Source organism: Lonchura striata, chromosome 27 (assembly GCF_046129695.1).
Source record: "Lonchura striata isolate bLonStr1 chromosome 27, bLonStr1.mat, whole genome shotgun sequence".
Classification (NCBI taxonomy): domain Eukaryota; kingdom Metazoa; phylum Chordata; class Aves; order Passeriformes; family Estrildidae; genus Lonchura; species Lonchura striata.
Genome location: NC_134629.1, coordinates 4889692 through 4905976, shown reverse-complemented (window position 1 = coordinate 4905976; position 16285 = coordinate 4889692). Strand labels below are relative to the sequence as shown.

At 55.9% G+C, this 16285-nt stretch overlaps 1 protein-coding gene across 1 annotated transcript; it reads right to left on the bottom strand.

Moving 5' to 3' along the window:
* Positions 1-305: 305 nt before the first annotated feature.
* On the bottom strand, positions 306-14896 carry KRT80 (keratin 80). The gene is made up of 10 exons (XM_077788611.1): positions 14760-14896; positions 14495-14663; positions 11236-11450; positions 5957-6017; positions 4896-4991; positions 2345-2509; positions 1844-1969; positions 1016-1236; positions 543-598; positions 306-469 (listed from the first exon to the last, which is right to left on the bottom strand). The coding sequence occupies exons 1-10, from the start codon at positions 14894-14896 to the stop codon at positions 306-308; spliced, it is 1410 nt and encodes a 469-aa protein (XP_077644737.1).
* Positions 14897-16285: the final 1389 nt, after the last annotated feature.

Here is a 16285-nt window from a genome sequence, read left to right as displayed (position 1 = left end):
ACCCTCAGAGCAGGGAAAGGGTTTGGCAACACCAGTAAAGGGATTGATGGCAGCTGCTAAAACGCCAAGGGCTGACTGCAAATCCCCTGGGAAGGGAGTCATAGAGAGGAAGGTGCAGGGAATGGAAGAGTCCCTAAATTCCTGGGGTGGTTCCTGCTGCAACTGGGAATGGAGCTGTGAACTGGGATGGTGGAAAGACAAAGGACAGCCTGGACAGGACCCTCATCCTTCATCCCTTGGATGTGGGCTGGAGTTCAGGAGGAAGAGCTTCCCAGATGCTTTGGGTCCGTGCTCATCCCATTCTCCTACGAGCATTCCCCCGGAACCCTGGAGCTGAACTTGGGCTGGGTCCTGGTGTCTGCAGTCCCCGGCACGTCCTGGGCTCTCCCAGGGCTCCCGCCTCCGCTCGGCTCCGCGTGCCCTGAGCCCCGGGCAAACAGCCGTGAGTTCCGCAGGGTGCTAGCAGAAACTGGGAGAAGGGGAAAGGTTAAAACCCTTCCGTCCTTCCCCACTTCCTGGATCGGAGGGATCAAAGCACTTACGAGGCTTCGGCCGGGAGTGGACAGCGCTGATGACGGTGGGAATGGGCTGCTCCATGCTGGGGAGGGAAGGACACAGTGTGAGGACGGTGAGGACGTGGCTGAAGTTCTCCCAGAGGGGTGGAAAGGGCTGGAATTTGGCCTGGGGGAGTTGGGATAGTGGTAGGACCAGGATGGGCTTCAACAGCCCCTGGGCAAAGCACCTGGAGAAGGTCTGGAACCTCAGCCTGGGGAGTCTGAGGAAGACTTGGAGCAAGAAATGGGATTGAACTGCTGGGAATCACCAGGGTTTGCTCCTTCTTTGACCAAACCTTCAGTACCAGACTCAGAACTTGGGATTTGGGCAGGCTGGGCTTTGGGAGCTGTCCTTGCCCAAGGCAGGGGGTGGGACTGGGTTCCAAAGATTCCATGATTCTGTCCCCCCGGGTGTGCTGGTGCATCTCTTCCCCACCTGAGGCGGAGGAATCCTGGCTCACCTGTTCTCCTCCCCTTCCACGAGCTTCCTGTAGGTGAGGATCTCCACATCCAGGGCCAGTTTGATGTTCATGAGCTCCTGGTACTCCCGGACCAGGTGAGCCATGTGCTCCCGGCTGCGCTGCAGGGCCTCCTCCAGCCCAGCCACCTTGGCCTTGGCGTCCCTGAGGGTCCCCTCCCCCTGCTCGCCAGCCTCGCGGATGTGCTCCTCCAGGTACAGGCACTGAAGTGTGGAAAAGGAGCTGAGGGGGCTCGGGAGAGGGAATTCCACATCTGTCCTGTTATCCCACCCAGCACACACCTGTCCCGTTATCCCACACAGGACACACTCCCATTATCCCACCCAGCACAGATATCCCACCCCAGCACACACCTGTCCCGTTATCCCTCCCAGGACACACCTGTCCTGTTATCCCACCCAGCACAGATATCCCACCCCAGGACACACCTGTCCCGTTATCCCTCCCAGGACACACCTGTCCCGTTATCCCTCCCAGCACACACCTGCCCCGTTAACCCACCCAGCACACGCCTGTCCCGTTATCCCTCCCAGCACAGATATCCCTCCCAGCACACGCCTGCCCTGTTATCCCACCCAGCACACACCTGTCCCGTTATCCCTCCCTGCACACACCTGTCCCGTTATCCCACCCAGCACACACCTGTCCCGTTATCCCTCCCTGCACACACCTGTCCCGTTATCCCACCCTGCACACACCTGTTCTGTTATCCCTCCCTGCACATACCTGTCCTGTTATCCCACCCTGCACACACCTGTTCTGTTATCCCTCCCTGCACACACCTGTCCTGTTATCCCACCCTGCACACACCTGGCTCTTCTGGGACACGATGCAGGAGCGGAGTTTCTGGATGCGGATGTTCAGATCCGCGATTTCCCGCCGGCTGTCGAGGAGGTGTCCCCCAAAGGAGCCGGACTGGGAGCTGCTGTCGGTGAGCTGTGGAGAGAGGGACGGGGTGCCCTGGCATCACCTGGATTACCTGGGGAAAGATCTGGGGCTCGTTCCCATCCTCTCTGGCTGTGGCTGTGCCAGGCTTACCTGGCTCCTGGGACCAGTCACATTCCTGCTCTTTGGAGAGCTGGAAGGACATTTTCCATCTCCACTGGGAGATGTCCTGGGTTCCTCCAGTGTGGAAAGCCCGGAGTAACTAACTCTGGATTTACTGTCCAGAGCTGATCATGGATAGTGCCTTGTCCCTCCCTCCATTCCCAGGGCCAGCCCATCCCTCCCATCCTTGCTGATCCAGCTGTTTCCAGGCCCATCCCTCCTGTCCTTTCCCTGCCTCTCCCAGCACAGAGCAGGGATCTGTACCTTCCTCCGGGTGAGGGCCTCGGCCTCTTCCCAGCTCCGCAGGGCCAGAGCCTCATACTGGGCCCTGACGTCCTCCACAATCCTGCCCAGGTCCGGCCGGGAGCAGCTGTCGATTCCCAGCACCACGGAAATGTCCTTGATTTCCGTCAGTAGCTCCTCCAGTTCCTGCAGAGCCACGGGACAGCAGGAAGGAGAGCACAGAGCTGGACATTCATGGCATGACTGGGGAGGGAAGGAGCCTCAAAGCCCATTCTGTCCCACCCCTGCCGTGGGCAGGGACACCTCCCGCTGTCCCAGGCTGCTCCAACCCTGTCCAGCCTGGCTTGGACACTGCCAGGGCTGGGGCAGCCACAGCTGCTCCGGGAAATCTATTCCAGGGCCTCTCCACCCTCACAGCGAAGAACTTCCCAGGATCTGGTCGTATCCCAGATTCCCAGCAGCCAGAGAGAGCTCCAGGTGGGCTGTGCTTGGCAGAGCAGCTTCCACGTGGAGAGAGGGACAATTCCCGAGCTTTCACTCTCTGGAGTTGGGGATCTGGTATTATTTGCTCCATAAAATCCAGACTCAGGTTAAGTTGGGGTTTGAGATCTTTGGATACAACCTGGTAAAATTCTGATAAAACAGTGCCTTTGGACTAGTCCAGGAGCAGGGAGAATCCTGGGGTCCTTCAAGCTGGAAAAGACCTGTAGGATCACCAGATCCCAGCTGTTCCTCAGCAGTGCCAAGGCTACCCCTGACTGTATCCCCAAGTGCCACATCCACACATTCCTTGGGCACTTCCAGGAATGGGGACTTCATCCCTGCCCTGAGCAGCTATGCCAGGGCTGGACAACCCTTTCCAGGAAGGAATTTTCCCTAATATCCAACATAAACGTTCCCTGGCATTTCCTCTTGTCCAGTCGGTCGTTCTCCAGGAGCAGAGCTGGAACCAATGATCATGGACCAATATCCATTGGTATCCATGCTGAATGTGAGAGTTTTGGGGAAACAAAGGCTGCGTGGATCACTCCACAGCCTGGGGGGTGGAAAATGCCCTTTCCAAGCTCTGCTGTGGGATCCAGCGAGGCTGGGGCTGCTCTTTGTGATACCAGAGCCTGATTCAGGGCTCCTCGGGGAACCAGGAGCTTCCCTGGACACACCCAGGGCTGGCAGAGCTGCTCCACTCCTGTGTCCTGGGAATGTCAGTGTGGAGGGAGGCAGGAGCAGCCCTGGGACCACCGCAGGATATCTGCTCTGGGTAAGGCACAGCTGCAGAATTCCCCTCCCTGAGCCTGCAAGGGCCCTGGATCCAGGTTTGGATCCAGGCTTGCTCCAGAGCTGCTGCTCCCTTATCTCAGGTGCAGCTCCTGCTCTGCACCAGGAATTCCTTCTCCTCCTCCCTTTCCTTTGTTCCTGGTCAGGTCTCTTTGGAGCAGGAATTGTGTTCCTTGATTCCCTTCCCTGGCTGGGCTCACAAAGGGCTCTGTGGCTGAGGGATAACACAGACATGACCCAAAAACGCAGGATGATTGAGAGATTTTTATCCCACCGCTGTTTAATCCTTTCTTTGTTAAATTTGGAGCAGGTGAGAAAATTTGAGTTTATTTGAGACATCAGATCATTTGGTGAATGAAACCCCAGAACTCGTTCTTTATTAATGAGAATTAATAAATTGTTTTCTCCCGATCCATCCCAACAAGCACAGTTTACCTTGTTTTCCCTCCCCCTGGGAAAATGTCTGTACCTGATGCCATCAAATCCACAGAGAAGGTGAGACAGGAGAGGCTGGGGATGAGATTTTTGTATTAATTGGGGGTTAAAAACCACAGCTTTTTGTGGAACCCGTGAGAAATCCGGTGGAGATCCTGGAGCAGGGCCTGATTTTCACAAAAACTGGGCTCAAATTGCCTTGCATGAGGAATAATCTCATTTTAGAACAGATCAGGCTCCCTGGGCAGTTGTGCTGGGAGGCAGCTCCAGCCTCTCCGTGCCTCAGTTTCCCACATGGAATGTTCATATTCCTCCATCAGGCATTGTAATTGTTTGGATTGCTGGAGTTTAGATAAATCCTGAGTGTTCCCACACCGCTGATCCTGCTGGGTGACATTTTCCAGGCCTGACTCAGTGTTCTGCTGGAGCCCCTTCCCCCCTGGCTGCAATCATTCCTGACTGGGGACCCCTCGTTTTCCTGGGGAAGGAGGAGGCTGGACTGGGTTTCAGAGCATCCTGGATTTTGGGTTCTTCCTGGAGTCGGAACACTTGGCTGCCTTGGGCAGAGGTCTGGGGCAAACCCCATCTGTGGGGGCAGGAGCTGAGCCCCACCAGCCAGTTTGGGATGAGGTTGGAATTCTGAGCTGTTCTGGGGGGACCCCAGGCCCCCACAGAGGCTCTGGGGCAGAAGGAATGTTCTGGCCCCATCCCAAACTGCCCTTTGGGATCAGCACCTCAGGTCCTGAGCAATGGAATGGCTGTGACACCCTGGCCAAGCTCCCACGTGGGTGGAAATCCAGGATCTGTCCCCAAAATGCCGAGTTTCCCACAGCGTCCCAGCCCTCTCCAGCTGTGTTCCCACCTGTTCGTAGATGGTTTTCTTCAGCTCCAGCAGCTCCTGGAGCCCTTTGAGCTTCACCTCCAGCTCCGTGCGGTGCAAGGTGCTCACATCCAGATCCTGCACGGATGGAAAGGGATCCATCAGTCCATAACTGGATTTACAGCGAGTCATTCCCGCTGCTCCCCATCCCCAGGGAGTGCCCTGTGGGCTCCATCCCTGGCAGTGTCCCAGGACACGTTGGACAGGGCTTGGAGCACCCTGGACAGGGAAGGTGTCTGCCCATGGAGGGGTGGAATGGGATGAGCTTCATCCAATCCATCCTGGGATTTATTAACAGGGATGTTTGGAACTGCTCTCCAGCAAAGGTTCTCAAAGGAGAGGCTCCTTTGAGAACCTTTTCCCTTTGTTTTGTGGGACTTGTTGGTGGAAGGATCTGTTGGGCCAGGCAGGGCTGGGCCATCCCCTCCCAGCTTTTGTTCCCCACAAAAGGCTCCATTCATCAAAAACTTGGGAGCCATCCATGGAAGTGTCCAGGAATGCCTTTCCTGGGGAGTGTGCCAGGGAAAACATGGAATTAGCCAGGATGGGTACTTGTGGGGAACGTTCCCTCTCTCCAACACCCTTATCCTACTCCCAGATTGGGAGTTTTGATATAAAATCCCAATTCCAGCTGATTCCCACTGGCTCCTGCCGGAGTGGGAGCTTTGCTGGGGTTTGCCCAGGGCGTGGCCCCTCCGCAGGGAACAAAGCAAATCCTTTATCAGTTCCAGCCTTTCTCAACCCTAATGGCATCCGGAGGGAACACAGGGAGGAGGAGGCAGCTGGGGAAGGGTTTGGACCTCTTAGGCCAGGGAATTCCCAGGGTGCAGGGATGGGGATGCTCCAATCCCCAGGTGCTGCCAGGGGATTTTCAGGAGCCACTCCAGACTCACTCTCCTGTGGGACTGGGACTCATCCCCTCCCTGTCCTCCTCGAGACCTTGTTATCCCAAACCAGCTGAGCCTGGATCACCTCCAGGCCCTTCCCTGACTGTGCTCTAGCCAGCCCATCCAGTGGGAAACTTCCCTTCCCTTCCTGCTGACCTTTTTGAGCTCCATGAAGGTGAATTCCATCCCGCTGCAGAGGCGAATTTCATCTTCGTACCTGCAGAGCACCCAAAGTATGGGATCAACCCCAGGGCAACTCAGGGACACTCAAGAGTTGTCTTGAGACCCACAAAATATCCAAACTTTCTGCTTTTCCTGCTTGTCCCCGCTCCTTGAGGCATCATGGGCAGGAGTGAGAAGAAGCTGCCACATTCCAGCTGCCCTGGAACACCAGGAGCACTTTTGGGATGAAGAATGCCAGAGCAGAGAAGGGAGCTTTAATTGGGATTTCATCTGGGGGCTGGGGAGCCTCAGGTTCTTCACAGAGGGACAGGGGATGGGGGTGGGGATCGTGCTCTGCCCAAACTCCTCAATTTCACCCCAAACCTTTTCCGTTCTGCTCACGTTTCCTCGAAATTTCACTTCCAGGGTTGGAGTCTTCCCAAGGGAGAAAACTCGGCCTTGTGGAAATTCTGAGAATTCTGGACTGGTGTCATAACTCAGCCCAGGTGATTTGTGAAGGCACACAGGCAAAGGAATTAATGGAAAACTGCTCATGGAGTGGAAGGAAACCAAACCAGAATGGCGTGGAGTCCTGAGTGTCCCTGTGAAGAACGAGCCCTGCAGGTGTTTAAATCCAGGGTGGGATAGGACAGGGCCAGGGAGCAAAGCCTCAGTCCAGGGGCAAATGGATATGAGCAGGAATTGGGGAATACTCCAACCCTTGTTGGCTCCTGGGACAGGGGTGTGGTGATCCCAAATCCCAGGGACCTGACCAGGAAAGCCACAGGGTCCCTTTTGGGCCTGGCAGTGCTTGGTCAGAGCAGAACGATGGGATGGGAAAGGGCCCCCAGCAGCTGGACACGTGTGGGAGCGTTGGGAGTGATGGATCAGAGCAGGCTGAGCTCTCCGGGCGGTCCTGGCTCCCCTGCTCTTCCCTGAAACCTCAGGCTCCTCTTAGCCTAAGGGGCACATGACATTCCATAGAATCAGGGAATCATTAAGGTTGGAAAAGCCCTTGGAGAGCATCGAGCCCAACCGTTCCCCCAGCACGGCCAGGGCCACCCCTGAGCATGTCCCCAGGTGCCACAGCCACACGGCTTTGGTGGCTCCACCCCTGCCCTGAGCAGCTGTGCCAATGCCTGGACACAATTCCAGTGAGGAATTTTCCCCAATATTCAGCTAAACCTCCCCTGGCAGACCTTGAGCTCATTTCCCTTGTCCTGTTGTTCCCTGGAGCAGAGCCCGACACCCCCTGGCTGTCCCCTCCTGTCAGGAGTTGTGCAGAGCCACAAGGTCCCCCTGAGCCTGCTTTTCTCCAGGCTGAGCCCCTTCCCAGCTCCCTCAGGAGTTCTCCAGACCCTCTCCTGGTGCTCCAGCCCTTTTCCAGCTCCATTCCCATCCCTGGTCACTCCCCAGCCCCTCAGGGTCTTTCTTGGTGGAAGGGGCCCCAAAGTGACCCCATTTCCAGACTGTGAACTCAGGCCTTCAGTGCTGCTTGGACACGTCACCAAAGGGACCTAAGGGAAGCTGAGACCTTTGGGAACGAGGTGAAATGGGATCTCCCAGAGACTGAGGACAGGAACATCAGGAATGTGGCCGTGTGCTGCTGTTGGGGTCCAGTGCATCGTCACAGTGTTCTCGGGAGCCCAGAAGGTTTTGGGGAGCCTTCCCTGCCGTGTACAAAGTGTGGAAATGGGGAGTTGTGCCTGGTGAAGGGGAGCAGATGTTGGGAAATGAGGGAAGCCGTGCTCAGGAGCTGACTTGGAAATATCCAGAGCAGCTCCCTGGAGCTGCAGCTCCCTCCCCGAGGGCACCATGAGGGCAGGGGGTGTGTGGCAGTCACAGCTTTGGGCACTCCTGGGGTTCCTCCTGAGTCCCCCTCAGTGCTGAGCTCGCCCTCTCCTTCCCTGCTTTTCCAAGGCCGGGCAGCAGCGGCTGATGGGATTTACCTGTCTGGTCTGTGCTCCACACCTGGAATGTCAGCCCAGCTGGAATGCTGTCAGCCCTGCTGCACGGGAGGGACCAAGCTTAGTGCCTGTCTGCAGCCCCTCTTCCTCCTCCTCGCACTCGGCTCGGCCCAGTGTGTCCCAGTGTGTCCCAGTCTGTCCCCAGACTGTCCCAGTGTGTCCCAGTGTGCCCCAGCCTGTCTCCAGTCTGTCCCCAGTCTGTCCCCAGTCTATCCCAGTCTGTCCCCAGTCTATCCCAGTGTGCCCCAGTCTGTCCCCAGTCTATCCCAGTCTGTCCCCAGTCTGTCCCCAGTCTATCCCAGTCTGTCCCCAGTCTGTCCCAGTCTGTCCCCAGTCTGTCCCAGTCTGCCCCCAGTCTATCCCAGTCTGCCCCCAGTCTCCCCGCCCTGGGCGCTGGCAGGGCAGAGCTCCGCTCCGGCGGGGCAGAGCTGGCCCAGCTGGCCCAACGCGCTCCTGCCACGCTCCCAGGACTGTGACTCAGCCCGGGCTGGAGCTGGAGCATTCCACAGGCACATCCCAGCATTTATCTCCCGGGAGATAATCCCGGGGCACTGCAGGAGGGCCAATCCAGCCCTTCCTGCACTTAGCACACTTTAGACAGCGTCTGCTCGCCCCGGGCTCCTTCCATGGAGCAACATCTGGGAACCAGGTCTGAGGCAGGCTGAGCTCCCTCCTGCATGTGCCTGTCCCTCTCCTTCCCTCCCTTTGGAATAGCTGGTCCACGGCAGAATCATTTGAGGAGAAGGGGGCAGTGTCCCACTGAGTCCCATCCAGGTGGGTTTGGGAAGCAGCCCCTGACTCGGGAGGAAGGCAGGACTCCCCCAGGCACACTTCCCATCCTGGAGGACTTGGGGTGTTCCCATGCCCATGGGGGCTTCCATCCAGAATGCCACAGCCTGGCTGAGGGCACCACTCCAGTGGGAAATCCAACTGGTTCTTCTTTTTCCTCCCCCAGAATTCCCTGGGGAAAAGAAACCTCCCGGATTTGCCTGGTTTGTACAGAGATTTGCCCCAGAAATGTCCCTGGGCTGCGCTGGGGCTGGATGGGACCTGGGAATTCTCTCCCTGTGAATCAGTTTTGAGGGATAAAGCATCCCAATTGTGTCCTATCCCATTGTCCAAGTCACTGGAAAAGTCACAAGAAATCCAGTGGGGAGAACCATTGGGCAGCACCTTCACCCCTGAGATCAGCTGGAAAGCCCCGGAGTGTCGGGAGCTGGGGATTCCTGCAGCAGTTCCCGAGTGCAGATCTGAGCACAGACCATGGCTGCCCCATCCCTGGAAGTGTCCAAGGGCTGGGGACACCCTGGGAGAGTGGCAGGGTCCTTTCCCACCCAAACCAGTCTGGGATTCTGCTTCCTCGGGGAGTGCAGGGAAGGCCAGGTGCTCCAGAGAGGGATGGCAGGGCCTGACCTTTGCATTATCCAAATAAACAGCAGGCAGGCACCTCCCATGAGGAATTCAGGACTTTTGGGCACCTGGGTGTCATTTGAAGGACTCCCAGGAAGATGATTTCAGTGTAAGGTGAAGAATCAAACTCCTGGTTCGTATTCCTGTCAAATTCCTCACATTCCTTGTCCTTGGCACTGCTGAAGCCCCTGGAATGCTGGGCTTGGGGCTCCTCACAAGACCCTGAGGGGCTGGAGCGAGTCCAGAGGTGGGAATAGAGCTGGGGAAGGGCTGGAGCACCAGGGGAGGGTCTGGAGAACTCCTGAGGGACCTGGGGGGCTCAGTCTGGAGAAGAGGAGGCTCAGGGGGACCTTGTGGCTCTGCACAACTCCCGACAGGAGGGGACAGCCAGGTGGGATTCAGGATCCACTCTCAGGGAACAAGGGAAAAAAAGCCTCAAGTTCTATCAGAGGAGGTTTAAGTCGGATATTTGGAAAAATTTCCATGGAAACGGTTGTCCAGCCCTGGCACAGGCTGCCCAGGGACTCCCCACCCCTGGAAGTGTCCAAAAACTGTGTGGATGTGGCACCTGGGGACTTGGGGTCAGCAGTGACCACAGTGGTAGGGGGTTGATGGATGGATCTGATGCTCTCCAAGGGCTTTTCCAAGCTGAATGATTCCCTGATCCCAACCTGCTGTTTTCTGATTAAGGCATTTCACTGCTAGGTCTCCGTTAGAAGGAGCTGTCAGCCCTTCCCTAATTTGCAGCCACCTTGAGCAGGGCTTAAGGAGCTGGAGAATCCTTGGACAGAACTCCCTGGAGGGGGCACGGATGATTTGTGCCTCACCTCAGGAGTGGGTTTGGATCCCAGCAGGGATTTCTGCTCCTCCCGAGTCCCTTGGCACCATTTTGGGTTGGACAGTCTCTGCACAGCCCAAATCCCCAGGGGAGCCTGCAGAGCTCCAGGAAGGTGCTGGGTGTCAGTGGGAGGGAAAGGAGCTCATTTGGGATTCTCCTGTGGGATGCAAATGAGCACCATAATGAGAGAGGCATTGTCTGCTCCCCTGTGACCGGGCATGGCCCAGCTGCTCTCCCTTATCTGCACATCTCCAGAGATAAGAGGAACTCCCTGGAGATAAGAGGCAGCTGCACCTCCCCCGACCTTTGGCTGCCTCCCTGTTCTTGGTCAGGACCATTTGGGGCACAATTTTGACCTTTTGGTCAAAGCAGAGTTTGGCAGAAATGCTTTGGGTGAAGCGGGAAAGGAAGAGATCCCACAGTCATGGAATAGAATATTCCTTCTTTACGAAGGAATTCCTCCCTGTGAGGGTGGGGAGGGCCTGGAATGGATTTCCCTGGATCCCTGGAAGTGTCCAAGGTTGGAAGGGCTTTGAGTGGAAGGTGTTCCTGCCCATGGCAAGGGTGGCACTGGATGATTCTAAAGGTCACTCCTAACCCATTGTGTGATGATGAATATCCTGAGCTGGAAGACACCCACAGGGATCATCAAATCAAACTCCTGGCCTTGCCCATGCAGCCAGGAGCGTTGTTTTTTGTACTGAGCAGCCTGGTCCAGAAATCATTTTGGGGACAAAGTTCCGGCTTGTGCTAATTTTGTGGAGAATAAGCATTCCCTGTTTTCATGGCTGTCACTCCAGCAATGCCATTCCCGGAGTTGTTCTCTGGCAGAGGCTCCTCTCAGACCCTGCTCTCCTTGGAACTGCATTGTTCCAGCTTTCCTTTCACCTCTCATTAAGGAAGATGTTGTGATCCTAAATTCCATACTTCTGGGCACACCAAACTAGGAATATTTTCCTGGGCATCTCAGGCTAGCTGAGCTAAATCAATCCCATGCTGTTCCCTGTGCCCCAGCTGGATCTCCCTGGATATGGATAGACATGGACAAGGGCACCTACTTGCTCCGGAAGGTGTCCATGGTGCTCAGCACCTTCGTCAGCTCCGACTCCAGGTTTTCCTGCTCGTAGTTGAGCGCCTTCATCTCCTGGTTCATTTTGCTCACATACTGCTCATAGATGGCCTTGATGTCCGAGTCAGAGTGGGAATTCTCCTGGTCCTTCAGGAAGTTCCACCTGGTTGTCAGGATCTTGTTCTGCTGCTCCAAGCTCTGGACCTATGGGAGAGGTTTCAGAGGTCTCAGTGACACTGAGGGCCACAATCAAAGCATGGCAGGGCAGGAGATTTTGGAGACCTTCAGAAGACCTGCCAGAATCAGCAGATTTCCAAGGAAGAATGAGAAATCCCTTCAAAATTAGGCCTGAGGATGGAGGGTTATGGAATCATGAATGGTTTGGGTTGGAAGGGACCTTAAAGATCACCCAGCTCCATCCCCTGGCATAGGCAGGGACACCTCCCTCTTCTAGGGGACTTTTAGGGGTTTTATACATTACCCACCAATTAATTCCTCAATAGAACATGGTGACATCAAAACAGGCACAGTGACATTGGAATAAACATAGTGACATCAAAATAACCAATGACATCAAAATAACCATGTTCACATTGGGCTAAACACAGCAACATTGGGACAGAGGAGTCACTGACAACAGGAATGGTCAGTTCTGTCCCTTTTGTGTGTGCCCATGGACTACTGGAAACACCTCCAGCATCACCAGATCCAGGTGTTGATGAACCCAAGGCTGCGGATCCACCCCAGGTCACACAGGGATGTCCAGGGTCAGGGAAGGGCAGATTTCCTACCCCGGAGAGCACAAAGAGAGGGAACCTGCTGGGCTGCCAGGAATTACAGCATGGAGAGGTTCAGGGAATGAATCAGGTTTATTGCAGAGCAGCTCAGACAAAGCTCTGGAGAACATCCCAGGTAATTACAGACTCCAGGTGAGCTCCCCGTGCTGGCTCTGAGAGGACAACGCTGCCCTTCCATCTCCCGCCTTTGAGGAACCTGCTCCTCTTTCCCAATATTCCCAATCTCACCAGTAACACTCCAAGTTTAACAGTTCTCATCTTCAAAGCTCTTGGCCAACTCCAATTAATTGGCTAATTGCTACCTCTGGGAGCAACCCCAGTCACGTTTTGGCTGGAGATGCCGGAGTTGCCTCCAAGTTTCCCGTGTTGCATTCCGGGATGACTCAGGGCTGATGCCATGCCCGGAGCACTGGGGGCAGGAGCCATCAGACCTCCAGGCTTGGCCTGGCGTCCAAAGAAGAGGCAGAATTCCAGCTGCTGACCCAGATGTGGCACCATCTTTCTCCAAATCCTTCTTTTTGGGACAGAAAGAGCAGCCAAGCAAAGCAGAACCATTCCAGTGCTTGGGAGTTCCCAGCAGAAGGGATGGGCCGGTTGGGATGTTCCAGGTCTCACTCTTAGAGACCTCATCCTTCCCTCCTGGGATGAGAAGGGAATGTGTTGGCTATTGTTCCATGTCCATCTTTAATTAATTCCTAACCTCCTTCCTAATCCTCAGCTGCTCCTTTTATCCCTCAATTCCTGTTCGCAAACCATCCACGGACTCAGCTGGTTCCATCTTGGCTTCCAACATCTGTTTGGAACTGGATAATCTTAAAGGTCCCTCCTGACCCAAACCATTCCATGATTCTGTGACTCCTGCGATGTCCCCTTCAGTGGAAATCCCCCCTTGCAGAGCCTTTCAGCAGGAGCTTTGCAGAGGGATCACCCAGATTTGGCCTCATTCCCTGGAGTTTCATGCCTGAACACACAAGTGGCCAAAGTTTGGTCCTTGCAGACCCTCCCATCTGGGATGCTTGGGATAATGCCAGGGCTTCAAAAAGGGTCTCCAGGGCTTGGCTTTTCCCTGTCTTCTTTTATATCTGTCTGGAAAATAAAAACCAGCAGATCTGTAACAGCTGGAAAACCACCAGCACCAAACTCCTGCAGCTTTGTGGTCAATTATCCCTGGAATCACCTGCTGGGGACTGAGAACACCTGAATCCCTGATTATAAAGCCAGGTTCTCTTTGACAAGGAAGTCTCATTCCCTCCCTCTGGAATGAGGGCCTGGGGCAGGTGCCTGAAGTTGCCACTTGATGCAGCTCTTGAAGCCTTCAAAGGAGCTCAGGAGCTTCAGTCAGAGACGTTGGCCAGGGGGTGTTTGTGCCCCTGAACCCCTGGCCCAGGATCCACACGGATCAGGAGGTTGCTGGGAAACCTGGAACTCTCAATTCTTCCCTCCACGGTGTCAGGGAACAGGCCTGGCTCGGGCACATGGGGTTTTGTCCCTTTCCCCTACTCCCATCCCTGCTCTGAGGGCCCAGAAAACCCCAACCTCTCTGCCTAGACAGTCCAAATTCCAGCCGCTGCTATGTGGGTGTTTCCCACACCAAGTATTGTCCAAATTCCCAATGCCACAATCTTGGAAAGGCTCACAGGAGGAGGCTGTGCCCATCCATGAGAGCCAGGTCTGGGCCCTGTTGACGCTGCCAGGTGTGACTGGTCACAACCATTCCCCTTGGAGAGATCCACTGGAGATGTTCCCACGGCCTTCTCCTTCCCAGTGTGAATCCTGGTCCTTGGAGAGTTGAAATGAATCAATCCCGGGCTGCTGGAGGCTGGCAGGGAGAGCTGCATGAAGCAATCCCAGAGATTACATCTGTTTACGGAGCAGGGCTCTGCAGGAACCTGCCTGCTCTGGGAGTTGTTTTCCTTGGAGAAACTTCTGCTTCTCCCGGCTCCGCAGAGATGAAAGCAACGCTTTCTTGGCCCCTCTCCTCAGAAGCTTGGAGGCAGTGGCTGGGGGGTCCCCCGGCCCCCCACACTGCCCAGATGGAGGTGGGGATGAGTTTCCAGGGATGAGTTTCCAGGGATGAGTTTCCAGCTCTCTTTAGCAGCCAGAATTGGAGCTGCCGCCAAAAATGGCGTCACTGCCCGTGGCTGTTTGGCCACTCTGGGAGCCAAGACCCCCAGTCCATGGTGCCCCCTGCCCATGGTGCCCCCAGTCCATGGTGCCCCCAGAACTTTGCCGGGGCTGCTCTGGGGTCCCCCGGGAGCTGCCCGAGGTGACAGGCACAGCCCCTGGCCGTGCCTCCCCCAGGGATGCTACCTAACCCTCGTCAGTCAGGGAGCTCAGAGGGAATAACTAATTGGGTTAACTACTAATTAGCCGGCTGTGCCAGCCTCACCGGGGGTGGCTGCAGACCCGGCGGTTCCCCAGAGCCCCTCCCCAGCCAGGTGCTGTCCCTACCTTCTCGATCAGGGTCACGAACTGGTTGTTGAGCACTTTGATGTCCTCCTTCTCCTGCTGCCGCACGGCCTGGAACTCGGTGTCGATGTCCAGGCGCACGGCGGGCGGCAGCCGCCCCGGCACGGCGAACGGCGAGTAGGGCGAGCGGCGCAGGCTGCCCGGGGAGCCGTGCCCGTCGCTGGCCACCGAGCCGTGCCCGTCGCTGGCCACCGAGCCGTGCCCGTCGCTGGCCACCGAGCCGTGCCCGTCGCTGGCCACCGAGCCGCGCCCGTCGCTGGCCCCGCCGTCGGGGCTGCGGCGCTCCGGGCACGGGCTCCCGGCGGCCCCGCCGCGGCTCATCCTCCCCGACGCCTCCCCGGAGCACAGGGAGCCGCTGCAGAAGGCAGAGCTGGGGTTGGTCATGCCCGGGCTGGGCTCCGGGGGAGGGAGAGGTACCGGGAGAGAAAGGTGAAGGTTTGTGGCTCCGCCGCCTCCGAGAGAGGAGCAGCAGCGCAGCCGGGCCGGTGCGATTCCGTCTCCTGGGCTTGTGGGCTGGTAATGAATTCCAAGCACCTGTTCTGCGATGTTCATTAAACGGAGGAGGGTGGAACCCTTGATGGAAATCCAGATCAACCTGTTGGCGCTTTTTTTTTTTTTTTTTTTTAATTCTTATTCCCTCCTCTGTCTGTTCCCTCCTTTCTTCAGGAGCTTGTTTGTGTGAGGAGGACTCAGGCTCTTGCAGCAAAAACAAACCCTCCCAGGTAATTCCGGCCCCCAGCAGCTGCCTCCCTCATCCTTAAAAGGTGAGGAAAGGAATTGGAGGTGCTAGGCTTGGGAAGGACTGCTCCAGGCACAGCTCTGCACAAGGACTTGGCACACGGAGCCAGCATCAGCCACTGGCTGCTTTCCAGCCCAAATTTTCAGGAAGGAACAGTAATTTTTTTTTTTTTTTTTAATACAGGAGGGTTTAAAACCATAAAGAGTCTGAATTGACTAAAGAAGGAGTTGGGAAATGCATCCCAAGCTTGGTATGGCTGGAGCTGCTCCTACTGTGTCACCACATGGACACAGCATGGATGGGTCTGGTGCTCGGGTGCTTTAGAGGATAGGTCTGGTTTTAGCAATGTTAGGTCTAGTTTATGGATAATGGGTCTGGGTTCAGGCAGGATAAATCTGTTTTTAGAAATGGTGGGTCTGACTTTTGGGAAGATAGATCTGGTTTAGGGAGCATAAACCTGGTTTTGACTCCCCTGGGAGTGGGATCCAAGAGTGCTGAGGTTATTCATTCATCTGCTCTGGCAGCACCAGAGACCCTCAAAACCTTTGCACCCGAGGTGGATCTCAGGTGCCCAAGTCCATCTTTGACAGCCCCATTCCCATTCCCCAAAAGCCCTATGAAAGCTGGAGATACAAAACCCCTCTGAAATTCAATGAATTCTGGTGTCCCACCCTTAAATCCCTGTTTGGTACAAACTCACCCTGGATGTGGTTTCTGCTTTGGCTCCGTTTCTCCTGCGAAGCTTGGGAAAGAAGAACTCCCATCTGTGCCTTGCTTTGTGGCATCCTTGGGAAGGGGGATGGTCTTCTCTGGCCATCCCAATTTCCATTTTGTGGGAAAGCTGCTGCTTTGCTGCTCTGGTTCTGCTCCACACTGAGTTTCCCTTCCAAGGGAGGTGAGGGAAGGTGAGGTTGGATCTGTGCTCTGGCAAGAAATGTCTGCTGAGGAGCAGCTGTAGTTTGGGAAGGCCTTCCCAGGGAAGGGGACCTGTTCCAGTGGGTTTGACCTTTCCTTCAGGTGGAATTGCAATATAT

What these genes read in the sequence shown, in the direction of transcription:
- KRT80 (XM_077788611.1), bottom strand. Translation starts at nt 14,896, where the DNA reads ATGACCAACCCCAGCTCTGCCTTCTGCAGCGGCTCCCTGTGCTCCGGG. An exon ending in CCTTCATGGAGCTCAAAAAG is followed by an intron (nt 4,992 to 5,956) that starts GTCAGCAGGAAG and finishes CCATCCGTGCAG; the next exon opens with GATCTGGATGTGAGCACCTT. An exon ending in TCGTGTCCCAGAAGAGCCAG is followed by an intron (nt 1,237 to 1,843) that starts GTGTGTGCAGGG and finishes TCCACACTTCAG; the next exon opens with TGCCTGTACCTGGAGGAGCA.